At 41.2% G+C, this 27,034-nt stretch overlaps 2 protein-coding genes across 4 annotated transcripts; one reads left to right on the forward strand and one right to left on the reverse strand.

Moving 5' to 3' along the window:
- Positions 1–1,248: 1,248 nt before the first annotated feature.
- Positions 1,249–7,547, reverse strand: LOC143414807 (uncharacterized). 2 transcript variants are annotated; one of them, XM_076879719.1, is made up of 8 exons: positions 3,047–5,181; positions 2,858–2,928; positions 2,509–2,685; positions 1,891–1,952; positions 1,752–1,814; positions 1,608–1,667; positions 1,394–1,525; positions 1,249–1,311 (listed from the first exon to the last, which is right to left on the reverse strand). In XM_076879719.1, exons 1-8 carry the CDS (start codon positions 3,217–3,219, stop codon positions 1,291–1,293), a joined length of 759 nt encoding a protein of 252 aa, XP_076735834.1. In that variant the 5' UTR covers positions 3,220–5,181; the 3' UTR covers positions 1,249–1,290. The 2 variants fall into 2 exon arrangements, with proteins under 2 accessions (XP_076735834.1, XP_076735835.1); XM_076879720.1 differs by lacking the exon at positions 3,047–5,181 and adding an exon at positions 7,460–7,547 and having other exon boundaries at positions 1,293–1,525.
- Positions 7,064–26,664, forward strand: pdcd6ip (programmed cell death 6 interacting protein). 2 transcript variants are annotated; one of them, XM_004548032.5, is made up of 18 exons: positions 7,064–7,379; positions 9,686–9,740; positions 9,828–9,897; positions 11,057–11,184; positions 12,093–12,246; positions 13,165–13,265; positions 15,219–15,350; positions 16,312–16,534; positions 16,723–16,846; positions 18,492–18,669; positions 22,079–22,190; positions 23,431–23,600; positions 23,956–24,204; positions 24,395–24,529; positions 24,660–24,754; positions 24,857–24,992; positions 25,082–25,272; positions 25,646–26,664. In XM_004548032.5, the coding sequence occupies exons 1-18, from the start codon at positions 7,174–7,176 to the stop codon at positions 25,830–25,832; spliced, it is 2,646 nt and encodes an 881-aa protein (XP_004548089.2). In that variant the 5' UTR covers positions 7,064–7,173; the 3' UTR covers positions 25,833–26,664. The 2 variants fall into 2 exon arrangements, with proteins under 2 accessions (XP_004548089.2, XP_004548090.2); XM_004548033.5 differs by having other exon boundaries at positions 15,234–15,350.
- Positions 26,665–27,034: the final 370 nt, after the last annotated feature.

A 27,034-nucleotide genomic window follows, 5' to 3' on the forward strand; every position in this document is an offset into this window, starting at 1 on the left:
TCTCCGCAGAGCTCTCCGCCGGGAGAGAGTGATCAGAGCGCGTATGGACATCTTATCATTACCTGATGATTTCCTGTGCGAACGTTACCGTGTCTCAGCACAATCAATAAGTTATTTGGATAACATCCTCAGGCCATATATTGCGCATGTGACACATCGCGGACATGCGCTCAGTCCATTACATATTCTTTGTACCGCACTCCGTTTCTTTGCAAACGGGAGCTTTCTGTACAATATCGGTGACGCTGAGCACGTTTCCAAGGCTACCGTCTGTCGGGCAGTCAGGAATGTTACAGTAGCACTGAAACGTCTCCTGCACTCGTTTGTGGTGTTCCCCGGTCACAGACCCACAAGATTCATCAAAGAGGGATGCCACAAAATTGCAGGTATCAGGATGAACAAAACTCAATGCATGATGTGGTGATACGTGAACTACCACTCAAATGGTACATAAATTTCCAGGGTTCCCAGGCGTGATTGGCTGTATAGATGGCACCCACATCCCAATCATTGCACCCTCAGCAAATGAAGGAGACTATGTGAACAGGAAGTCCGTCCACAGCATCAATGTACAGGTACATAATTCCCTGTAGCATTTCACACCAACAAGTGATGGCATCATGGTAATGGATGCTAATATGTGTTCTCTGCACTGGGCAGATCATATGTGATGCTGCCAACATCATCACAAATGTGGAAGCCAAGTGGCCAGGCTCTGTACATGACTCACGAATCTTCCGGGAATGTACACTGAGCACCAAATTTGGACATGGTGGGTCGAAGTAACTGTGAAATATACAGAGACCAATTGCCACAGGGACGTTTGCACTGACATGTATTCTTCTGTCCTAGGAGAGTTCACTGGCCACCTGCTTGGTGATAGGGGGTACCCATGTCTACCCTATTTGCTCACCCCTTACCCTGACCCTGAACCGGGCCCACAGCAGCGTTATAATCTGGCCCATTGCAGGACACGGGCCAGAGTTGAAATGACCATCGGAATGCTCAAGGCCCGGTTCCAGTGCCTTCGTGGACTCAGGGTCACCCCAGAAAGGGCATGTGACATCATTGTGGCATGTGTGATCCTACACAACATTGCCACGATTAGAGGTGAACAGTGTCCAGCTGAACCAGACAACAGCAGTGATCCACACGATGAACATCCTGACCCACCCACGAACGTACAGGATGGAAGAGCAGTCAGAGACACCATATGCCACAACCATTTCCTGTGACCCGTCAACCCAACATGTTACAAGACAAATACACAGATACTGTGGTCAACTGCCTTTATTGGTCACCCTGTATGTCCTGTACACAAAGAATAAATGCGTATATTAGTATGTTGTACAAACACTGACATGATTCGTCCATCTATGATCACTCCACCCACCCTTAACTGTTGTTCCAGCAGTACAATCTCCAGCTTCGACTTTTGGATCTGCAGCTGGAGGTGCACCATTTCCATGTCGCACTTTCTTATCTTCCTGGCCAGATATGTCTTATACAGCTGCTTCACAGGGAGCTATTGCAACAAGGGACATAGCATTGGCATCCATAGTACATGCCTACTTAGGTTGGTTGTAAATCAGTGCTGAACAACCCACTGTGGAAAGGTTCGTTGTAGGAGTGGCTGGACCCTCTTCCTCTTCATTTCCAGCATCACTCTGCCGGGGACATAGTAAGTCCATGGTGTCATCATAGTACCACATTGTCGTCAGTTGTTATATTTTCCACTGTACACTGTATACCTCATAGTGTGGCTCTGTTGCGGCCTCCTCTGTAGCAGCTGTCACTGTTTCGTCATCATGTGCCTGTGGTGGAGACATTTAACAACATTGCTGTTCTACTGTTGACACATGTAGTCTGTGGAGTATTACGAGTACTCACAACTGCATGTCGGTCTGGCTCAACAGGGGGCTGCACCAGATGCAGTACACCATCACCGTCAACTGGAAGAATATGGGGTTCATACAGGTCACTCATGACTTATGTGGGCGCAAATGGCAATTACCAGACATACCAATCACCATACACCTCATTGTCAGTATGCTCTCAGAGACAACCGACACTGAGGGAAGGCAAAATCAGTAGGTGTCAGGGTGGAAACGCTTTTATGAGCTTTATGTTGCATTGAGGTATATGTTCATATGTTACACTTATTGGGAAAGGTACGGAATGTACTACTCGCTCTGTCTCTGGGAACAGGGAGCTCACCCTCTGGGAGGTTAACACACACACACGCATGTCTGCAAAATTAAAGGACACTGCTATGCTCATAATAAAGACGTACCACTGCAGCTCGGTGTGTGTGAGTCTCTCCCTGGGCCCTCACCCGTGCAGCACGTTAACAGTTTCCAAGTGTCTCAGTGTTGTTTATTCACCTAACTGTTTGATGACTGTCATTCTCTGTCAGTAGGACAGTAACTTCACTACGACATAGTTCATTTTGGTCAAGGTGACTGTGCAGAATGGATGTATGCACGCCATGTATTGTTTTGGATTTACCCCTTATGTAGGCACTTGTGTCTTGTGGGGTTGTTGCCACAGAGGATGTCCCCGCAGAGATACCTTCAGCCACAGGGCGCCCACTGTTTTGGCTGAGGGCCAACTGCTCAGCCTCTGTGGGTGGTGGTGGTGGAGGACCCCCACCTGTTTTTCGGGCCTCCGCTTTTTTTCTGTTGGCTGTGACGGCACACATTTGGGCATACAGAGTAGGCAAATGTGTACTTGTGATGTGCTCAGATAATTTCAATATGTGCTTACAGGTGGTATATTACTGTAGCCTCTAACTGCAATTGATTTACATAGGACACACAGACCAAGCACTATGGCTCATAATACAATTACACCTTACCTGTTTGGACTATGTTTTTATACTTCATTTTTACTTGCTGCCAGGAACGTTTGGGGCCTGTTGGGTTGCACCTGCGCTCACATCACATCACAAAATAAAATGTATAACATAATAAATAGAATGACATATGATAAAATAACGTGTTATATGGGTGGAAATCCCTAGATCAATGTTTAAATTAACACTCACGCATTGACTCTGTCGGCTATGTTTTGCCATGCATGCTCCCTTTCCTTTGCAGCTGCGGCTGTGTTACTTTTTTTCTGCATGATGTGCATGCTGTCGGCATATGCTGCCATCAGAATTTCCGCCTCGAGCGCTGTGAAATACGTCGACCGCGCCTTCTTTCCCTCCGTCTCCATGGTGACTCGCTTAATCTGTGCTCCACTGATCGGGGCTTTATGTATCCTCGTGCGCGTGCTTAACTTGGGGTTGTAGCAACTCCGCGTTGACTGAACTAATTGTTATCAGCCTTTCTGAAACCGAATATTCCGAGTTGGACAGTTCGGGGTTACTCAACCCTGCGTATCGTTTTTCACTCTGAGTTTTCTAAACCGGCTTCCTGAAACAGGGCCCTGTTCTTGATTGTACCCTGTGGTTTACACCTTCAATTCAATTCAATTCAATTCAATCTTTATTGGCAGACTACATGTCCATAAAAACAAGACAAGAAACACACACACACAACTCTCCCCCCACACACACAACACAAGGTATACCATTAAATATATATATGTATATAAATAAGTATATAAAGCATTTGTAAAAATATAAAACCATAATATACATAAAACACAATTACTTAAAATAAATCAATAAATACACAAACACTTTAACCAGTGCTTTCTGAGACTGGATGAGTAACGGGAACAACTCACTGTCGGATCTGTAAGTGCTAAAATTATACTGTTACTCGAACCATCCAGTCGTTCTCTAAAACTGAACATTAACTTTCTTAAAAGTGCTTTAAAAGTCCAGACACCCACAGCTACAAACATCTGACTGGCACTACCACTTCTAGGTATCCTGCAAAGGATTCTCATCGCATCATTATATGCAACATGCAGCTTCTGCATGCTACATTGTTTGTAGGATGACCACAAGGGGACAGAATATAGCGGTGTGCAATACGCTTTAAACAAAGCCACTTTAACTGGAAGTGAACAAAAGCTGAATTTGCGTGCAATAGTATTTGCCTGCACATAGAGCTTACATCGTTGTCTGTATATGTCATCATCATCATTCATTTGCTCAGTAATAAAGTGACCGAGGTATTTCACCTTTTTATGAACTTCAAGAGTTTTTTGTGCCAGTTTAAACAAAGGGAAATTTAGCTGTTTATCCTGCTTGGTTCTACATATCAAAACAGCACTTTTAGCAGCATTGTACTCAATGTCATATTGCACACCATATTCAGTACAGACATTAAGAAGATCCTGTAACCCAGCACTGCTTGGACTAAAAACAACCAGGTCATCTGCATACATAAGATGATTTATCAGTGCTTCACCTAATATACACCCAGTGTTACAGGCTCTCAGCTGTATGGACAAATCATCGACATATAAATTAAATAAAATTGGAGACAAAATCCCACCCTGTCTGACACCATTGCTGACACCAAAGGGGGCAGAAATACTGCTTCCCCATTTAACCTGCATGTTCTGATGAGCGTACCAGTAAGAGAGAATCCTCACGATGTATTGAGGAACTCCCCGTGTCTTCAATTTATCAAAAAGTTTTCTGTGGTTCACTCGATCAAAAGCCTTAGAGGCATCAATGAAACACATGAGGACAGATGAATTTTTAGCCCTATACAACCTGACTATTTCCTTGAGTGCATATATGCACATGTCAGTGCCGTGCTTTGGTTTAAAGCCAAACTGATTATCCAGAGAAGAGATGAACACACTAACTCTATCAAACAGGATTCTTTCTAACACCTTAGATAAAATACTGGCTAGTGCAATCGGCCTGTAATTATCCAAACAGCTCACTTTTGCAGCTTTGTCTTTCATAACTGGTACCAGTAAAATACACAGCATTGAGTCTGGTAATATGCCATGAATCATAAACCCAGTGAAACAGAGTGCTAAAAGAGGAGCTAGCCTTAAACTAGCATGTTTTAAATGTTCTGCAGTGATGTGATCCAAACCAGAGGATTTATTATCAGACAACCTATGAATGGCTTCATATACTTCATGTGTCCTTACACTTATTGTGTCATTACTCATGTCAAGATTGTCCTCATATGGATCACTTTTTATACAGTTAAACAACGCACTGTAATGCTGTCTCCATAATGCTGCAATGTTATCTGCCCCAGAAACACCTTCAACGGTTGATGGTAGAGATGGTTTACAGTTATTAAGAGCTTTCACCTCTTTCCAAAAATCTGCCATATTATTACACAACATTTTCCTGGCCAAAGAATCTGCTGTCAGCATTTGCTCATTTTTAGTTATAAAGCGAACAGCGTACTTATATCTGGCATTCGCACATTTTTTCTGTTCAAATTCTGGGCCTTGTTTAGGTCTTCCAGCCATGGCCCAACATTTATAAGCTATGCGAGCTTCATCATGGTACATGGATACATGTTCTTTCCAGCCAGGTCTGATGTTAGGTTTCTTATGCTTATATTGTTTATCAAGCAGTGTACCACTTTCATGCAGAGCAGTCACTATATCATCATACATGGAGCAGAGTAAATGTTTATGCACAGCATTCTTACAGTTGACATCCTTGCACAAAATAGCTTCTTTCGGCAAAGAAATGTTGTTCAGATGTATATCGGTATTACTATGATAAGCTAAGAAATCATCTTCACTACAAGCTGACCAGTCTAATTTTACACTGGTAGCAATATTAGCAATATTGTTTCCAGTTGTTGCTGGCATTTGTTCCACATTCACAGTAAAACCAAAAGGTATATGATCTGACACAGTTTCCTCATACCTAATAGTCATGTTTGCTAAAGCTGCATGTCCATCAGCTGTACAGATACAGTGGTCCAGCCATGATGTACTATGCCAGGCTTCACTTATGTATGTATAGCTATCTGCAGGCAGTAACACTTTGGTAGACAAGATAAGATTATTAACTTGACAAAAATGAGTTAAGTGGTCAGCAAACTGAGAACTGCTGTCTGTGAGATCAGCATTAAAATCACCCAAAACATATATGCTGTAAGTATCATTGTCTTGAATAAATGCATTAATAAAAGCCAGCCTACTGAGGTATTCTTGCTCATTTTGACAAGATTCATAGGGAGTATAAATATTAAGAATGATAAAACTACTATTGTTCTGTGTATATTGTATACCAATACACCAGTCTACATCCAGTCTAATGGGCTTTATCACAGGGTCTATTTTTTTGTCCCAAAGCACAGCAACCCCTCCAGGTATTCTGCCTCTGACTATAGCTGTGCTGAGATCAGTTGTAAACACCTCTGTTTTCACATTCAGAAGCTTTTTTCTGATAATGGTACGTCGCTCTTGACACAGATGCTGTGAAGTTGTTTATCTTAACCAAAGAAAGTATTCTGCCATCATCCACTTTTGAATTCTTCAGTGGTCTTCTAGGTCCTTTGGTGTTGTTCAGCTTCCTTGTGCAAGGCAAACTGAACAACCAGCTGTTTGTATACTATTTGTTAAATTTCGAATATCATTGCTTATTTTGCTAAATAAGCTGTATTTGGATTTGCAGTGGAGGAATATATAAAATAAAGAAATGACCTGTTTTGTAAATATTCTTATGACTGCTTCATTGTACATACTCTGTGTTCCACATTGTAATGAATCTAATGCTCTTTGGCCGCTTATGATATATTTTTTAGAACTGTTATGTTATAATTGTTTCAGTTTCTGTTGTTTTCTTGGCCAGATCTCGTTTGAATTTTTTTCTTTTTGCCAAATAACATTTTATAATATCTGTATATATAAAGATACATATAAGGGAAACTGGCAAAAACATAAACAAAACACTGATTGCAGTTTCTACCTCGTGACAGTGACGTGATAGCTTTCAATTTCAGATATATTTGGCAGTATATAGGTCAGCAATTTACAGCAGATTAAACTCCAGGTTTTGGCGGAGTTCAATCACGGAAAATAGGAAGATCAAAGCTCCTTCTCTTTCCATTTGCTCATTTCTCAGTAAAGCGGCACTGAGTCTGCGCGCTGCGCCTCGGCGCTTCCCATTACGTAATTGACGTCGCTTGTCACAATCCAGGAAGTGATCGTTCTTGTTTGTGTCCCTGGCTCGCTGTTCCCATCTGTTTTTTCTGAGTTAATAAAGCGCTTTCACGGGCCGAAATGGCGACGTTTATTTCAGTCCCGTTGAAAAAATCGTCCGAAGTGGATCTGGTGAAACCGCTGTCGAAATTCGTAACGTCTACTTACCCGGCGAGCGAGGATCAGGGAGAGTATCTCCGCGCCGTGGAGGAGCTCAACAAGCTCCGCAAGAGCGCGCTGGGAAGGCCGCTAGACAAACACGAGAGCTCCCTGGAGATTTTACTCAGGTAAAAAACAAAACACTGTTTCATAACACGTGAACCGCCTGCTATGTAACTAACGCCAACTGTTCGAACGGCTGTCTCACCTGTGGCGCTGATTTAGCTCGGCCATCGCCGCACCCAGCGGGGTTAGCTTTGAGCTGCTAGCACCGAGCTAAAATGCTAGGAGGACGCTCTCAGGGAAATAACTGAGTCATTTGTTACTCCTGCCAAGTTTCCCTGCGGGGGGAATACAGGCGGGATGTGCTGGCTGGTTTAACCGAACTGTCAGTTGCTTGTGAGGGTAAATTGGGCATGGAAAGCCGACCTGGTTCACACTTATAGCTATGGCCTTTACGCTAAAGTGGCTTAAAGAAAACTATACCTTGTCTAGATTTAGCTTAAACACTGAATTTGAACTTTCTGAATGTGAGAAAAGAACCTGAGTTGTAAGAAACAAACTTATACTTAAAACACAGACACCTGTCGCAAATGCCTAGAGAAGGAAGCCTTCGGTGTGAGTGTTAGCAATAGCAAAATGCAGCTTAATCACGTCTAACTGGCAGTTTTGACGCGTTTGTCAGCACAGAGGCAGTGTTGGTGAGAAAAGCCTCAGTATGTGTCTGCTCATCTACAGATGCAAAAACAAAAGGGAGAGAGTCCAGACCGTGCCTTTTCCTGTCAGCCAGAAGTTGCTGATGTCACTGAGAGCTCCATAAAGCTGAGCATAAATGGTGTCACTGTGTTAAGTGCTTTGCATAGAGGAAGTTGGTAGGATAGATGTGATATATTTTTGTGAAACAAAGTCCCTCTGTGTCCTTGTCACCTCTATGTTGTTAACTGGTGCCTTTCCTCCCGTGTAACTACACTTACCGGTACTTATAAATGAGGCATGGCACTAATGAGGGATGAGAGAGATGTGGCACTCAAATGATCCTGAACCCCAGGCTGTGGTGAGGGAGGGGGGAGAGGGAGATTGTATTTTCCAGGGAGAGGGATAAATGTGTTTATAAACTTCAATTTGGGGGACAAAATCAGCTTAATATTTGTGACTTTTCTTAAACTTGATGGGTTATTATATACCTGCAGCCTATGTGTTCTTATGACCGCTGAGATTAAAGTTAACTTCCAAAATAAGGGCACAAAAGTATATTAGTGGGTTAGTTTCAGTGTAGCCTTTCTTCTGCAATGAATATATCTTGAACAGGCCTGTTTCTTATTCCTGGGTGACATACAGGTACGGACTTTGTCCTTTTTAATATGACTCGTGATTTATTTAATGCATAGAGTTCTCTCATATTACCTTAGTAAGTGTCCAGGTATGCAAATTTGTGATCCCAACCTTTTGTTGTTGTGTAGGTAGGTATATTGAAGTTTGTGTTTGTTTATTTTAAGATTTTGATTTTAAATAACTGACTGGAAATAATTGATCAAAAGTCAGCCCAGGTATTTTTTTCTGTCCTGTCTCTCTAAAAACGTGAACAAATTTCCTTACTGTGTGAGCGCTAGTTTATGCTCTTTTGTTTTCTTGGGTTTTCTGAGGGAAATATTGATAGAAACCAATTTAAAAATAATTCTGTCTGAAAAAGATTAATATAATAATCTGTTGGTTAAACTAACTTACAGACTTTTGTGTGTGATGTGGGACCTGTGGTTTAGTAGCAGTCTGCTCAGGACCGATCAGAAGCATGCTGAAGCTGATTAAGCCGCCATCACTGAATGTTAGCATTGTGTCACTATGGTGACCATTGTTTGCGTAGGAACCTTTCTTTCTCTCTCAAGCTAACCAGGTGGCACGCCTCGGCTCACCTTTCCACTGCTCAGGTGTGTGCGTGTGTGTGTGCGTGTGTGAGTGAGAGACAGAGGGAGAGAGAGAATAGGATACAAACTTTGTATGCAGTTTGTTCTGTTTTAAACGCCAGTGTGTGTTTACTGATGTGTTTTGAGTTCAGGAGAGAAATGTTGAAGGATCGGTAAAAGGGATTCCCTGATGTCATACCTCAGAATAGACTGCTCACACATCACAGGCGCTGATACTGATAGGACAAAGAGCCGAGGTGTGTGTGTATGTGCGTGTGTGTGTTGTTGTTTCCTGAGTCATTGTCAGGTGACTCTGAAATGGCTGAGCTTCCTCACACCACAGATGTCATAACATTCTCTACCTCTAGCTCGCTGGTTCATTTCAATTATGTTTCAAAGTCTCTTCATTACTTTTTTCCTAACTTGCCATGAATTGAAGTCCCTTTGAGTACTTTTTAGAGAAATGTTATTTCTGGATTTAGATATAAACAAAATCAAAGTTTCAATCTGTGGTGTTTCATCACTCTCTGCAGATATTATGATCAGCTGTGTGCCGTCGAGCCCAAGTTCCCCTTTTCTGAAAACCAGGTAAATGATTGAGCTGCAGCACGCATGACCGTGTGTTAGTTACAGAGCCAAAGCACTTAAACACAAAGCCTCTTCCTGTTTCTGCAGCTCTGCTTAACCTTCACATGGAAGGATGCCTTTGATAAAGGATCGCTATTTGGTGGCTCCGTCAAGCTCGGTAAGTTTGGCTTTTTTAACACGTATTTTTACCTCGGTAAGAACACGTCATTGTGTGTATAACAGTTGGCTGTAAAAGGAGGAAATGATATCACATTAATTCCTGTAAATTTAAAACTCTGCCCCTGAGGTACGTAGTTGTTGTTCTGTCTTTTATTCCTCCTGTCTCTTTGTGTTTTCATCTTTCTTTCACATACACAGTCATGAAACACACCCAGTGAGAAACAATTCTTTTTAATTCAATGCACATACGAAACAGGCCCAACAAGATGTCATATGGAGTTAGAAAGATTTCATAAAGAAGTATGTGGTGCTGACATGTGTTTCTTGTGTAACAGAGCAAGGGGAAATCACATGCACACACAGTTACTCATACGTCATATTGATCAGCTGGAGTTCTCAACCATTGGATTGTTTCTGTTTGAAGGAATGATGTTTGTGTAAATCCATGCAAACAGCTGTTTCAACAACCTGAAACAATATTCAGTGGGGAAAAAACTGATGTCACTTTGTCCTCTCTGTGAGCTTTCTCACCCATGCAGCGCAAGAAGAGACAGAGAATCCTGACAAAAACAAAAGCAGTGACATAGTCACAAAAATCTGGACTTTCCAATATTGTCAGTGCTTGTTATCTCAACTTCGCTGTCTCTAAATATCTCTCAGAACTATGTAATGAGCAAACCTCTCAGCTGGGATGGGAAATCCCCAGCTCAGTGCAGCTACACACACCTAGGGGTGCGACCTGACCAATGAGATTTTCCCTCTTTGTGATACTGGCCACTTAAAGCTTGTGGCGATAACGTCATGTGACTGTGATCAATCAACAGTTTGTTATAAGTGTAGCAGTGTTTTTTATCAGAAGTTTAATAATTTACAAACTTACTGTAAATGACTATTTATCTATTTGCACTGTGACTAAACCACAATAATTCAAAGAACAAACACGGTTTGACATGTTGGAGATAAAAATTTATAGAAATCAATCAAATAAAAGCATGTTGATCTAGAACTTTTGAAATTTTAGGAAAAGTAACATTTTACATAGTAATAAAGGAAAATTGTGGCCGTGTTTTTGTATGCTGCGTCACATTTGGTTAGTGGAAAATCTCAACTATGTTGTGGAACTGAGAGTGAGCCCTTCTTGTGCCTTTGTGTTGCAGCTCTGGCCAGTTTGGGCTATGAGAAGACGTGTGTGTTGTTCAACGTGGCAGCTCTGGCCAGTCAGATCGCCTCAGAGCAGAATCTGGATAATGACGAGGGACTGAAGACCTCTGCCAAATACTATCAGGTGGGTGTACTACCACACAGTAACACACAGTATACTATCACTGTTAAAACTTAGATGATATTTAGTTCTCCTTAAACAAAACCTAAACCCGGAGCCCACCAAAAAAAAAGATAATTTATACCTTTGTCTCTCATAAAACAGTTCACTCAAGCTGTCTTTTACAAAAATATGGAGAAATATTCAATTTTTGTGTTTGTTTTTGTGTTGTTTTTCGTTCGTTTGTTTGTTTTAACTGAGTCGATTCTTCTTGTTTCTGAAATTTAGATAAGGGGTAAAATTTCCAGGATTCAAATGTTTGTGCAAATGTTCTCCAGAGAGTAGATGCACAGAGTGTTTCTCTCCTCTGTTTCGGTTGCCTGTGTGTTTGAAGCCAGGAAATGTTCAAAGCTCTTTGTAGCACCTTTATGATCCATCCTGTTACAGCTGTTTTGGGTTTACTCTGCTGTACGTCTATTTTTGTCCTCTTTGTCAGAAATTTATCAGGATGAACTTCATGAAGTTTAGCCCCATCTTTCTAAGGTTTCGAGGAATTGAAGTGAAATGCATCAGTCTGACTTTTCCACTGATGATAATAAATATTTGCATTGATCTGCTTCCCCAGAAGGATGAAAAGCTTCAGAAAGAGTAGGCCTGCAGAGTGTTTAACCAGACAAACAAACAAAATGCAAATCTGACATGTTTCACTCCAAGCTCGAGACCAGAGTGTGACAGAAACAGGCGGGACTTACAAATTTGTATTTTTATTTCTTTTCTAACATGTGACGCTCTTATCAAACATGTGACCTGATGGTGCTGCATTTGAGGCCCAGGAAGCTGGCTGAAAGCCACAGTTAGCTCTGTTTTTGGGGAAAAATCTTCTTTTAGTTTTGGATTGGATTCATTTTTTTCCTCTTGGTGTCTTCCTTTAGCTGGCCAGCGGGGCGTTTGGCCACATCAAGGACACAGTGCTGTCTGCTCTGAACAGGGAGCCCACCATGGACATCTCCCCTGAGACTGTAGGCACCCTGAGCCTCATCATGCTGGCCCAGGCCCAGGAGGTCTTCTTTCTTAAAGCCACTTCAGGTACCAAAGCCCTGACCCTGAAGACATGACTAAGCCTTTCAGTGCATTTTGATGATCATTTATTTAAAACACAGACTCTATTTTAAGCCCCTTTGAATACTTTTAAAAAGTGCATGACACTTCTACTACTGCTTAAGAGTTTTACTCTGTGGGCCATCTTGCAAGTTAACATTTTCACAGAAGCTTATGTTACAAATAAAATGAAGTATTGTACTTTAATTAATTATATATCATCTTTAATTACCCACTTAAGCAGTTTTTTGTTTTTTTTTGGTCTCAAGATTAATTTCCAGTGCTGATGGGAGCAGTTTAGGTCCCAGTTACTCTCAGCTTCTGTCCCCATTCTGTCTGCACAGTTTGTGTGTTGGAGTTTTAAAGATTACATTATAAAATAGGTTCTTATATAAAAAAACAAAAACTCATCTGCTGAGAAGTTGTGTAATTTTGTTGTAGATTACTTTTCTAACATGTATTGCTGTGATGTTTTAATGTAGTGGAAGCAGTCGGCTCTGAAAACCACTCAGAGAACCACTTTAGAGTTTGACCAAAGCAACCAACCAGCATCATTATCAATAACGTTGGGTCTGTTTTACTGGATATACCGAGAAAAAATACTTCCCATCAAATTATGTTAAAGTAAATCTCATAAAATGGAAAAAAGCATCACAAGCACACTCAAAGTTTCTAAAATTGGTGAAGAATTTGGTGATAATTAAAAAACAAATCTTAAAAATAAATAAATAATGGAAGTGGGAATTGGTTCTTTGGTCCATCCTTTCCTGGGACTGTCAGACTACCGGCGTTAGTGGTCGAGGGTTAATGTGTGATTTTGAGTAAAGCAGCTTGTTATCTGGAGTCTTTTCACGTGTTTGTCTTTGCCTGGTGCATCCTTTTAAAAGGCTCTTGTTCACCATGTAGATAAGATGAAAGACGCTGTCATCGCTAAGCTGGCCAATCAGGCGGCAGACTTCTACGGAGATGCCTTCAAGCAGTGTCAGTATAAGGACAACCTCCCCAAGGTATATGAAGAACACACACACACAAAGTTACACATTAACCACGAGATGGAAAGCCACACATCCACGGTCAGCCATGTGCTCGGCGGGGTGCAGACATGCAGAGCGTGGACTCTTAATGCTTTAGAGTGTGTCTGGTTGTGTGTATTGTTTTGTGTTTATGTGGGAAATATACTCGGGTTGTGGGACTGTCCCATTCACACCCTTTCTGTTGTCATTTTTCTGTTTCCATCCTGTTTTCACTGTGACTGGTTGATTAATACTCAACTACATATTGACCTTTGTTCTTTCTGATTGGTTTCTCTCCGTTTAATCAAAGACATCTTAAAGTAGTTACTAACAATTTAAATGATGCAACCACACATAGACACACACACATTAACAGAGGTCCACGCTGCACGTTTAATATTTTGGAGTTAAGCAGATCGAAACAGAGAAAAGGGCAGCTGTTATAAGTTATAACTGAAGTATTTAAATGTGGGAATTTCCACATGTCTAAATGTAACAGCTGTGACGTGTTAGAAATGATGATGTTTGATATAAACTGTACAAATATAAATTATAGCTCACTGAAAAATATTTTTTCTTACAATAAAAACGCAAAATTCTCCATCTGCATACCTTAAAGCTGAAAGGATTTATCAATCAATTTGTCAGCCAACAAAAAACATAATCTGTTAATATTTTGTTAGTTAATTGTATAAAACGAGACTTGCTTTCAGCTTCTACTGAGATTTTATTTCTCCATATTTTATTGTTGATAAATAAAAATCTTTAGATGTCTCTGATAGGACAAATCTGGGACTATTTAAAAGTCACTAATTATGCCTCGCTCTTGTGACGAGGAAATAAAGTGTGACGAGAAAGTAGCTTCATATATGCTGTTACAGCAGTTTGTCCTCATAGCTACGTTCACCTAAAAGTCCAGAGGATATGGGGACGTAAAGTTTCTGGGTTGGGGGAAAAAAGGAGCAGAATAAAGATTTTTAAAAATAATAATTATTAATTAAACTAAGAGACAGACGAGTCATGATCACCATCAAAAGAAGGAACATAACAAAACAGAGTAAGTTAAACCCTCCTCTCCCTCTGAGCTAAAACACAAAGTCACTGCACTGCAAGGACAACTGCGCTCCCCTCCCTGACCTACCTGTCCTAATTGCTGACTGTGGCCAGCTGCCAAGGTCAGTACCTAAAGTACGCGACAGGAGAAAACACCTACTGGACGAAAATCACTCCAGACCCCGCTGAGCCGTAACACTCATATTAAACATGGCCAGAGATTTGAAAAATGAGGACATGATTCAGGATTCAGACAGCTCAGTCATGCTTAATATGTGAGCACAGCTGTCCCACTCGCCTGCTGATAAAAGCTTCTGTTTGCAAGGGGCAGCCAATCAGGAGGAAGTTGACTTAACTCTTTCCCTCAGTTGCCTCTGTATATATTAGTAGTAGGAGCTGTATTGCTAAAAGTATGAAAACTTGCCAGGTAATAATAAAAAAACATTTTAAAAAGCTTGACAGTGGACCCATTCTACACTACACACACACACCTGGTTTTGGGATGTTTGATGAAGCAGCTTTTTCTGGAAGGTTAAAACACTCATGGCCTGTTCTGTTTCTCTCTCTCGTTGTCTTCCTTTCTTTCTGCATCCCTTGCCGTGGTGCTGGCGTTTGCCCTGGTCGTGTCTGTGCGTGCGCGCTTGTGTTGTGTTTGCACGCCTCTCTGTCACCCCTGTCTGTCACTGGCTTCTGTGATTTTTTTTTTTTTTTTTTTTTAAATTTATTTTTGTATTTATTTAATTTGATTTTTTTATTTTATTTATTTATTTTTTACCTTGGTGATGTGCGCCTGCCATCTTATGGTTTGCGTTGCCACTGTGCGTGTATGTGCGTGTGTTTTTATATATGTCTGCATGCCTGCGTGTTGCTCTGTGGTTGCCGCTCCCTCGTCAGTATTTTTATTTTCAGGAAGTGCTTCCGGTGCTTGCAGCTAAGCACTGCATCATGCAAGCCAATGCCGAGCTGCATCAGAGTGTCCTGGCCAAGCAGAAGAAGAGGTTCGGGGAGGAGATTGCTCGTCTGCAGGTACACAGGTTTCCCCTCGCTTTACAGCCCTTTAGAAAAACAAAAAATATAATAATATTGTGTGTATATATGTGTGTGTGTGTGTGTATATGTATATGTGTATATATATATGTATGTATATATGTATGTATGTATGTATGTATGTATGTGTGTGTGTATATATATGTATGTATGTATGTGTGTGTGTATATATATATATGTGTATATATATATATATATATATATATATATATATATATATATATATATATATATATATATATATATATATATATATATATATATATATATATATATATATATATATATATATATATATATATTACACACGAACAACATTAAGCTACTCACGCAGAGAAGAACGGCTGCTGCTGCCATCATCATCCGTCATCATTTCCGCTACACTGGCAGGGCTAGGGGCCAGGACTCTCTTCGGGTTTTTGGGGGATATTGCTCCGGGTCCGATAACAGGCAACCCACCCGCAGTAGATGTGCACGGTGTGAGGTCTCGCAGCAAGCTATCAAATACGGCGCATTTCTGGGCTTTTGAAAAAAATGCTATGCGTCGCCAGGTGTTACCTGTTACCTCCTTTGACAGTATCACAGTATCAGCTTAAAGCACTTGTTGCTGCTGAGTTTGCATCTTTTGCTGTGAAGTACAGCCAGACTTTGACTGGTCCTCCTTGGGCATTTTTAATCTGTAGCTCTGCATAAAAGAACGTACGTACCTGGCCCCGCCTACTATCCTCGGAAACGTAAAATGATTGGCTAGAAGTGTATCACAGCTCAGGAAAAAAAAGCACCGAAATAAAGCACCGAAATGTGCGCTACTTTTCGGTCTGGTTACTACCGTTTATGTCAAATGGCACCGGACACCGGTACCCATCCCTATATATATATTTGTTGTTGTTTTTTTTAAATGCTTCTCCACAACTTTTCCTCCCTTATTTGATCAATCCAGCACGCAGCAGAGCTGGTTAAGACTGTGGCGTCTCGTTACGACGAGTACGTGAGCGTTAAGGATCTGACAGACAAGATCAACCGATCCCTCACAGCAGCTAAGAAAGACAACGACTTTATCTACCACGACCGGGTGCCTGAAGTCAAAGACCTCGAGCAAATCGGCAAAGCAGCGCTGGTCAAACCAGCCGCCATCACACCCCCACTCAGTCAGAAATTTTCAGGTACGAACCGCGGACACACCTCCATACTGACATGATGAAATAATCTGATGAAAGTTAATAAAAAGATAAAAGTGAAAACGATAAAAAATCTAAAAGAAACTGTGCTGAGAATGATGCTCAGCTGATCTGAAAACTGATTTATTTTTTTTGTTTAAAACCATTTGCCTGTCTCGATCTTTTCACTTCAGACTTGTTTGAGAAGATGGTTCCCATGGCCGTGCAGCAGTCCATGAGCATTTACAGCCAGAGGAAGGCCGAGACTGTTAACAGACTGGTGGGAACCATGAGGGAGGCGACTAATCTCTGCAACGGGTATGCTGTGCTGTGTCTGTAAAGCTATATGCTCACATGAGCTCCAGCTCTGAGCGATTCTCCGCCATCATATGTGGGGCTTTATGCGAGAACCTGAATTATCAGCCAGTTTGCTACTGCAAACAAGGTTTATGATATTAAAGAAAGCCTCATCACTTTGGGGCAATGATTGTGGCAGTAATTTTAAAGCCTCCATCTAAATGAAATATGAGAGTTGCTGCTCCTCCTGGAGTATTGGTGAGATTTGAGTGAATGAGATTGAGTTTGTCCTAGATATGACTGACTGTGAGCCTCGGTGACTGCTCAGCGGATTTGAATTCTTATTAGTTTGTGCACTTTCTTTCTGACTTTAATACAAGAACCTGTGAACTGTGATGGATCACAGGATGAGCCGAATGAGCTATTATGTTGATGTTCTGGTTTTCATTGAAAACTGCATATATAGACTCACGGGTGAAGCTGGTCTTTTTTCCCCATAAGTAACTTTTACTGCGCACACAAAACAAACAAAAAAAGAAAAAACACATCCATTATGGCTTCTGCAACGTGATCAACGTGGCTTCTCCAATCAGAGCCAACCATTCAGTTTCTTCCGCTTATCCAGGTCAGGGTTGCTGGAGCTTATATCAGCTACCGTAGGGCGAGAGGACCCTGGATCTTCTTGCTGTGAGGCAACACCACCATACTTGCCTTTCCCCTATCCACCAGAGCACCATAAGAAATCCTAATTCATGTTATGGGTGTGTAAAAAGTACACTTACCTACATCTTTACTACACACAGCAAAAGGAAACATCTAGGATAGTACACAATGTACGGCTTAGATACGGTGGTGCTAACAAAAAGACAGGAGGCGGAGCTGGAGATGCTGAGAGTGAGCAAGATCTGGAGACAAAGTCAGGCAGAAGGAGAAGAGGAAGACCACAGAGAAGGTTCATGGATGTAGTGAAGGAGAACAGAGGAGGATGCTGGGAATGGGTGAGATGGGGACGACAACTAAAGGGAGCAGCTGAAAGAAGGCAGCCTACAAACTACTATGAATGAGAGTGTGACGACACGATTGGCTCGTGTGTTAAAGATGGTGAAGATTCAAAGATTTCTATTCGGGATTCTGCCTGTCATGTCTCTCAAAGTTTGCATGACATCACATCAGGCCCGTGTGAGAGCAGTGGTGACCATGTGTTCTGATGCAGGAGTATTTCTTGGAAGATGTCCTGCTCTGTGTAACGTAAAAAGAACGACTTCACCATCTGAGTTTATGTGGAAACTCTCATATGAGTTGCTGTTTGTGTAAACCACTCTGTGTCTTCCTGTTAACATGTCAGTAAGTGCTTCTGTAAATAAATTTAATAATTCATAACATGAGGGAGCATCAGGTACCATTAACGTGTCGATAAAAGCACTCGTGTCGTCAGTGTGGCGCTCTCAGCACATCGTTTGAAGATCTTTATTAGAAATTTGAGCCAACGACGTCAACATGAGTGCATTGTCATTCAATTAAAGCAGTAAAATGAAAATATTTACTTTAACTCGTTTTCGTCAAGTAAACTTTGTAAAAGCTGTTTTTAATGAGCTCCGTGCTGACGAGCTACAAATTAATGTTCAAGCAGCCGTAATAACTGACAGATGATGCGTTTCTCCATCAGGGTGTTGGCGTCTCTAAACCTGCCAGCTGCTCTGGAGGATCTGTCAGGAGACTCCATCCCACAATCCATTGCTGAGAAGGCCAGGAACGTCGTGCAGCACGGAGGACTGCAGAGCATCGAGCAGCTCATCAAAGACCTGCCCGAGCTGTTGACCCGCAACAGAGAGATCCTGGATGAGGTCGGTGACGCGAGCAGACACGTGCCCTCTGACCTTCCTGCTCGCAGCGACCCCAAAATCTGTTTAACAAAGCGAAGAAGCCGCTTTTAGAACAACAGGCTGCAAACAGCTTGTTCGTCATATGGCTTTGCTTTCTTCAAAACGTAGCATATGAATCCTGGCTTGGACGCCGCGAATGTTGGAGTTTTCTACCACCATTATTACCAGAAGAGCGTATTAATGCTAAAAAAAACTCTTAATCGTTCCTAGTGGCGGAAATCCCAGATCCGCATCATCACAGGAATCTAATCCACTGATCGTTGGGCCAAGGACTGTCTGTCCACCGGCTTCAGCCAACCCATTTTTTTAAACATCATGCTGACAAACAAATAAACAGATGGGAGGGAAAACATAAAGCACAATCTGCCTCCAAGTTTGTTGGCAGAGTTGAAAAGTCCAAACTGAAATGCCCTAATTTTCCTAAAAAGTAGTCATTAATGAGACTAAAAGGAGGTAAAAAAAAAAAAAAAGACGAAAATACAATTGAGCTCGCCAAAAAATGACTATTATTTGAGATTTTAATTTTTTATATATTGAGTTTTTATTTTTAATTAAACTGCAGTTTCAGTTTTTTTATTTAACATGCATGTTGAGTGATCATTAAAAAGTACACGAGGCAAACAAATATGGACGAGCAAAGTTTATAATCACTGATGTAATAATCGCTGCTTCGTGTGTCTCAAGTGTGGCAGTTTCTGAAAACACATGAATGAATGAATGAATGAATGAATGAATGTCTTTTATTCGAGCAACCAAATAATAAAGTTATTGTAATGTACAATTACACAAAAAAAGAAAAAACAAGTTTAGCTCGAAAAGGAGTGGGATGAAGACAAGCTTTTTAACTCCCACCCCTACAATCTTATCTGAGTTTTACATTTTGTAGTTGCGCAGTACATTTAAATATTTGTGACATACAATTACGGTTATAAAATTATCGCATTGTCATAATTACGACATACAGTAGTGTAAATATTTAGCATCAATAATACAGTCTTTGTTACCACCGCTGAATATCACAGTCATCACCATCATGGTCATTACATCCTCTCCGTATATTATTTATATTTTAGCTATGAAAATATCAATGAAGTTTGCTTCCATTGTATAGTTGTAACTTCATCAATTTTACTTTTAAGAATTAATTCTGATCTACTGTTTCCTAATAATGGAGATAACAGTAATAACAACAGCGTAAGACAATAATCAACAGTGTCCATTTCAACTCTACAAAATAATTGTTTATATAAGTATTTGTTGTTAACATTCTATATATAAACAAAGAAAAAAGAAAGAAATAATACAAAGAATATATTATTATTTACTATCATCGATAAACAATCACACACTCGATTCCTCTTTGTACCTTGACAATATACATTTTTTGTACCTCGATTTAAACAGATGAATATTTGGACATTGCTTGAGCTCTACATCCATTCTGTTCCAAAGTTTCACTCCACACACAGACACACACAAACTTTTCCTGGTAGTTCTAACTATCTGCCTTTTAAAGTTACTACATCCCCTCAAATTGTAACCTCCTTCTTTATGTGTAAAGAGCTTTTGGATATTTTCTGGCAGTATACCCTTATTTGCCTTATATAGGAGTTGAGCAGTCGAGAATTCAACTAAATCAATCAATTTTAATAGTTTTGACTGCAAAAACAAAATATTAGTGTGACTATAATATCCTACCTTTATCCTACCATTAAACCCAAAGAATACATTATTCTTATAGCACATTTTTGTAGTATAGCCAGGTGATGCAGAGAACTTTTGTAATTATTGCCCCACACCTCTACACAATAAGTCAAGTATGGTAGGACTAGTACACAGTATAACAAAAACATTGCATGGCAGTTTAAGAAGAACTTGGCTCTATTTATGATTGAGATACTTTTGGACACTTTATTTTGTATATGTCTGATGTGTGATTTCCAGCATAATTTGCTATCAATCATTACTCCCAAGAATTTTATTTCTGATACTACGTCTATGACTACACCATCTATTTTTATCACAGTATCTTCATTTACATTGTAATTCCCAAAGAACATTACCTTGGTTTTACTCAAATTTATAGATAATTTGTTAACATCCATCCATATTTTTAATTTCCTTAACTCGTTGTTAATGTTAAGTACTAGGTCACTATGGTCGTCGTTAGAATAAAAAAATATTGGTGTCGTCAGCAAATATAACTAATTTTAATAACTTTGATACATTAAATATGTCGTTTATATAAAGGTTAAATAGAGTTGGTCCCAGAACTGATCCTTGTGGCACTCCACAGCTAATGCCCAAATACCCCGATTCAAATTCGCCCATCTTCACATACTGCTGTCTCTCAGTCAAATAACTTTGGATCCATTTCAAGGCCACTCCCCTAATACCATATCTGTCTAATTTTTTAAATAATCTGCTATGATTAATCGTATCAAATGCTTCAAGTCAATAAATATCCCTGCTGCATGTCTTTTTCTATCCAGACTGTTGGTTATCTCTTCTATTGCATCAATGATAGCCATTGAAGTTGACCTTCCTGTCCTAAATCCGTACTGACTTTCATTGATTAGTTTATGTTTGTCAATAAATTTACCTAGTCTATTATTATAAAGTTTTTCTAATATTTTAGAAAACTGTGGGAGCAGGGACACTGGTCGATAGTTAGTGAGGATGTGTTTGTTTCCACTTTTATATATGGGTATAACTTTAGCTATTTTCATTTTCTTTGGGCATTTCCCCGTTTGAAATGATAAATTACATATATAAGCTAGAGGTCTGGCAATGCTATGTATGATTCGTTTAACTAATGTCATATCTATACCAAAACAATCAGTAGAGGTCTTGTTCTTACAGTTGTTAACTACATCTAAAATATCTAATTCAGTAACTCCCGACAAGAACATAGTCTTTGAATTTATTTCTATCAGTGACATTTCGCTGTGATTACTTTTTGGAATTGTTGTAGCCAGCTCCGGTCCCACATTTACAAAAAAGCTGTTAAAACACATGCCACAATGACAGGATCTCACCAGCTGTATAAGCAATTTTTCCGTATCCTGACATTATAATAACAATAATAAGAATATCCAAATAGTCTAACAGATTCCTCATGTGTCATCAGGACCTCCCCAACATGATACATATTCAAACCCGTTTGAAAACCCACCTTTAGAATCGGTTCTGATTACTTTTTTGTATCATTTCTTACTCGGGTTTCCTCATTTTATGTGTCTTTAAACTCTGTTATCTTATGCTGGTGTTATGTCCTCTCATTATTTTAGATGTACAGCACTTTTGTGCTAATCGATGTGTATCGGTGGTGTTTTTGTCCTCTCAGCGTCTTTGTGTTCTCGTCCTTTAGTCTCTGAAGATGCTGGACAATGAAGAGACGACTGACAATGAGCTGAGGACCAAGTTCAGCCAGCGCTGGAGCAGAACTCCCTCTGGAGACCTCTACAAGCCCCTTCGAAGCGGTATGCCAAGGAAGATTGTTGCTCTCATTTGTTGTTGGTGTTGGGCGCTTTTTAAAAAAAATTTATTTATTGGGGCCATTACACACTGAGCGCGCTGCAAAAGAACAACAGGAAATTCCTAATTTATTGGACACAAACTTGTCGTGCAAGTTTATGCGCTGTAAAAAGCCCTCTCTTAGTCCCTCTAATCCTCTCCCTACCAGAGATGGGCAGTAACGCGTTACTTGTAACGCGTTACTGTAATCTGATTACTTTTTTCAAGTAACGAGTAAAGTAAGGGATTACTATTGCAAAATCGGTAATTAGATTACCGTTACTCTCCCGTAGGAACGCTGCGTTACTGCGTTACTAAAACCGTGATTTTTTTTGCGAGAATGTCTCATGACAGTGACTAAGCAAGTGCGACGTTGGTGACAGCAGCTGTGTGCAGATCAACAATGGATAATATATCGAGTGCGGGAGAGAGTATGAGCGTGCAGCGTTTAAAGTGTGGAAGTACTGACCTTACTTTGAGTTTGATTCCATAAAAAGTGACAAAAACATTAGAGTCCATCGTGCGTGGGAAGAAAACTTCTTTTTACAGCGAAAAAAACCCCTAAACTTCCGAGCAAGCACCGAGTAGCTACGACGTGATGGGAAACTCACAGAGACACTCGCGCAGATTCTTCAACTGACCGCAGCACACCTACACCAGGGTAACCCTCCGCCTACCCTGCTCCTGCTTTACAGGTGAAAATAGAGCAAAAGGACCGCTGAGTCTTTGACTTTATTTATTTTCTGCTGTGTTTTACTTGCATCTGTTTGAAAGAGTGAGTGAAAACACAAAAAATATTTTATTTTATGTGCTGGAATGTGTAGAAAATAGGTTTAAATGTTAAACTAATTTATTCAAGTCAGAGAATGTTGCATATAATTAAATGTTTTGCTTGATGCATAAAGTTAAAAGATTAAAACTGATAAAACAAGTTAAAAAAAGAGACTTTTCCATTTGATTACATTTTGTATGATGGATTATGTAGAAAAAGTAGAATTGGGCTGAAAGATCTATCACTTTATCACCTATTCAGGTTGTAAATCGTGTTTTTAAAAAGTAACTAAGTAACTAAGTAACTAAGTAATTAATTACTTTTGAAAATAAGTAATCAGTAAAGTAACGGGATTACTTTTTGGGGGGAGTAATCAGTAATTAATTACTGATTACTTTTTTCAAGTAACTTGACCAACACTGCTCCCTACACAGAGGGCGCTAACTTCCGCAACATCTTGGACAAGGCAGTGCAAGCCGACCAGGTGGTGAGGGACCGCTACAACACCCACTGTGACATGATCGCCCTGCTGTGTAAACCAGAGAACGAGCTCAACGCCGCCATCCCCTCTGCCAACCCGACCAAGACACTACAGGGCAGCGAGGTCTGTCTGACATCTTTACATCTTTGTTTGTGAGCTTAAATATTGGGAATGTGCTTTTTTTTTTTTTTTTTATGTGTGTGTCCCATAAACGTCGACTCCTGCTGCACAGAAACCCCCGGTGGACATTGTGTTCCTTATGGCCCTTTACCTCCTCCCCTCACTGCCTCCCTTTTTCTTTTCTTTTTTTTTTTTTTTTTTTTGCTGATACTGTGTTGTGTTTCACTGGGGAGCTCAAATAACTAAGCAAGCAGAACTGAAAGAACTGCACCTCTCTCCAGCTGCTGGACTCACTGTAACGAGGGTGAGAGGTTAATGTCGGACTGTGGAAAAGTCATGTGTCTACCTTCCCCTGTAGGTAGTGAACGTGCTGCGCTCTCTGCTCGCTCAGCTGGAGGAGGTAAAGAAAGAGAGGGAGACTATCGAGGGAGAGATCAAGTCCGTGACCTTTGACATGTCCACCACCTTCCTGACGGCGCTGGCTCAGGATGGAGCAATCAATGAGGAGCAGCTGTCGCTGGGCCAGCTCGACCAGCTGTACGGCAGCTACAACCAGCGAGTGCAGGCCAGCCTCCGCACACAGGAAGAGCTGCTGGGGAAAGTTCAGGTACAGGCAGCTTTGGTGGGAAGTGTGCGGGTTTTATGTGTGTTTATTGCTTAAATTGGGTCAGAATTCCCTCACGGGAATGATGCTTTAACTGTATCGGATTAAAAGAATGTATAGATGGACATAAAGTGCATACATAATAAAAGGAGTCGGAGGTTAACCGTCCTCTCGACCTGCGATCTGCTTCCAGACGTCCCACCAGGAGTTCAGCAGCCTGAAGCAGTCCAACGCAGACTCCAACCAGAGGGAGGAGGTCCTCAAGAAGCTGGCCTCGGCCCACGACAGCTACATGGAGATCAGCAACAACCTGCGCGAGGGCACCAAGGTACGTGCTCAGCAGAACAGCGGGACCAGCCGTGCCGCAGCGATGCATATCTTTTGTCAGATGTGCTCTACTTTTGTGCGTCCCAAACCGGGTTAGTTATTTTTGTCCCTGTTTGTTTCTCCCCGCTCAGTTCTACAACGACCTGACAGAAATCCTGCTCAAGTTCCAGAACAAATGCAGCGACATCGTTTTTGCCCGTAAGACGGAGCGCGATGAACTCCTCAAGTACGTACCCGCACGGTCATTCCAAGCTGGCCAAGAAGGAAGACTGTTTTTGCAGTTGGGTTCTGTTTTATTTTATTTGTGATGTTCGATTTTTGCTCTCAGGGACCTGCAGCAGAGCATCGCTCGAGAGCCCAGCGCTCCAGCCTTCAACGTTCCCGCCTATCAGAGCACTCCCGCTGCCCCCTCCGGCCCCGCCGCCCCGGCTCCTGGACCGACCCCTGCACCCAGAACCGTTTTTGTAAGCGGATACTCAGCCCAGCATTGAATATTATCAACATCTGTCAGTCGTGTGCTCATCTTTCTGTTCTCTCCCTCTACGTCTTCCAGCCTGTGCAGCCTCAACAACCCGAGTCAAAGCCCCAGCCCCCAGCCAGGCCACCTCCACCAAGCGTGATCCCTCAGGCAGCCTCCACCACACCCGCCAGCTCACAACCTGCTGCCGCTCCCACTAACAACCCACCACCCATGGCACCCCAGGCCCAGGGACCACCTTACCCCACCTACCAAGGCTACCCTGGGTCAGTTTTCAAATCTGTCTTCTCTGTTTTTTGTTTTTTTTTCCAGTGGATTTCTCAGATCTGAGCACCTCATTTGGTCCTTAAAGTGACAAAAAAAAAAACTGCTGCAGGTTGACCGGTTTGCATTCTCATTGGTGCATGAAATATCTTCTCAGTAAACATGGAGCAATTAAAAATCTATAGATGGTCTTTAATTTTACCAGCTGCAAATGCCATTAAACCTAAACTCAGTTCTAGCTCTGTATACTGATGCTAGAAGAGGGCGTTACTTGCTTCATTATAACTTTTAAATGAAGTCTGCAACCTTTGACTCTGAAGTGTTTTGATTATACAATGTTTGAAGTTTGTCTCGTCTGTTGTCTTTTCCCTGCAGGTACTACCAGATGCCTATGGGCTACAATCCTTATGCTTACAGCCAGTACAACATGCCCAACATGCCCTACATGCCCTACCAGACTCCGGGTCAGGGAGGATACCCAGGAACTGCTCCAGCAGGACAGCCCTACCCAGGCTACCCCCAACAACCCCCTCAGCAACAGCCCTACTACCCTCAGCAATAACTCCCCTCTTCATCCCCGTATTCCTCACATGTTAACACCAAATTAAAAAACAAACAAACAAACATCCCCAGCAATAACACTTCAATCCCATGGGCTCCTCCACTCGTCTTACACTTTTTCTCCTCCTGACAGCAGCTGTGTGAAGGTGGAGCTGCTGAAAAGCCTTTAACACTTTTCTGTAACTCATCTTTCTTTTTGTTAAGTGCATGTTTTTCTGGATCCTGGCAGCACTTTTCCCTAAAACTGTTTCAGCTTTCATCAGTGCACTAACACCTCCTCCTCCTCTTTATTTTTTTATGTACTCATTTTCTAAAAGTTTTGTTGATTAAATTAAACCCTTAACCTCTTTCCGATGAAAACTGACTCTTTGACTGAGGTGGACTGCTGTAACAACACTCATCGAGGCGCACAGAGCAGCTCTTCATTTCCTCGCTGGAGACTGTGCATCTGTATTGACTCAATCAAATCTCCCAGCGCATCTATATTAACTATATTACTATTTTTGTAATGAATACTGATGCTTCTCTGATGTATAAATCTATAAAAAAAACAACAAGAGAAAAACGAATGGCCGGTAGGTTTTCTAATGTAGATGACTGTTTTTGTTTCTCTTTCACTCTTTCCTCTCGCTCTCTCACCCCGGGAATGTGGGTTTATTTCCGTGTTACAATCAAGAGGCTGTACAAGTGGGAGAAATGGCTCTGCTATATAAATATATGTATAAATAAGACTCTGTATGTGATTAACCGAGACACTCTGTGTGCGCCACTCCTGCTCTTTGTATTTTTGTTTTTATCCATCACCTTTGAGATTAAAAACAACAGCAACTAGACGCCATTTGTTTGTCTTTATGTGTTTCAGATGTCTTTTATTTATTGATTTATTTATTTTTTCCTCTCCTTAAACTGTGGAGGTTTGTAAAGCAGCCAGAAGAGGGCAGTCCTGCAGTTCACAGGGGAGGGGGAGGAGGGGGTGTGAAGCAGCACTACCTGCCGTTGTTGTTTCTGTCAGCCAATCAGAGATTGACTTGTCCCATCCAACTAATCGGATGCTTTTTGACTCCCGAGCACTGGGGGCAGATCCCATTTAGATGACATGCAAATTACGTTCCAGTGAGGTCGTGATCTCATCCAATCATATTTCCCCGCAGGTGATTTCTCCATAGACAGATTTCATCCCGAGATATTTATTCAGTGTCAGGA

The sequence above is a fragment of the Maylandia zebra genome, linkage group LG22 (assembly GCF_041146795.1).
Source record: "Maylandia zebra isolate NMK-2024a linkage group LG22, Mzebra_GT3a, whole genome shotgun sequence".
Lineage (NCBI taxonomy): Eukaryota > Metazoa > Chordata > Actinopteri > Cichliformes > Cichlidae > Maylandia > Maylandia zebra.

Bases quoted from the DNA above. Each gene is read 5' to 3' on its own strand.
- LOC143414807 (XM_076879719.1), bottom strand. From the start codon at position 3,219: ATGGAGACGGAGGGAAAGAAGGCGCGGTCGACGTATTTCACAGCGCTC. The intron at 1,526-1,607 runs GTGGGTTGTTCA...TTGTTGCAATAG, and splicing joins CTACAACGAACCTTTCCACA to CTCCCTGTGAAGCAGCTGTA. The intron at 1,312-1,393 runs GTGGGTGGAGTG...CTTTGTGTACAG, and splicing joins TGCTGGAACAACAGTTAAGG to GACATACAGGGTGACCAATA.
- pdcd6ip (XM_004548032.5), top strand. From the start codon at position 7,174: ATGGCGACGTTTATTTCAGTCCCGTTGAAAAAATCGTCCGAAGTGGAT. The intron at 15,351-16,311 runs GTACACAGGTTT...TGATCAATCCAG, and splicing joins AGGAGATTGCTCGTCTGCAG to CACGCAGCAGAGCTGGTTAA. The intron at 16,847-18,491 runs GTATGCTGTGCT...TTTCTCCATCAG, and splicing joins GCGACTAATCTCTGCAACGG to GGTGTTGGCGTCTCTAAACC.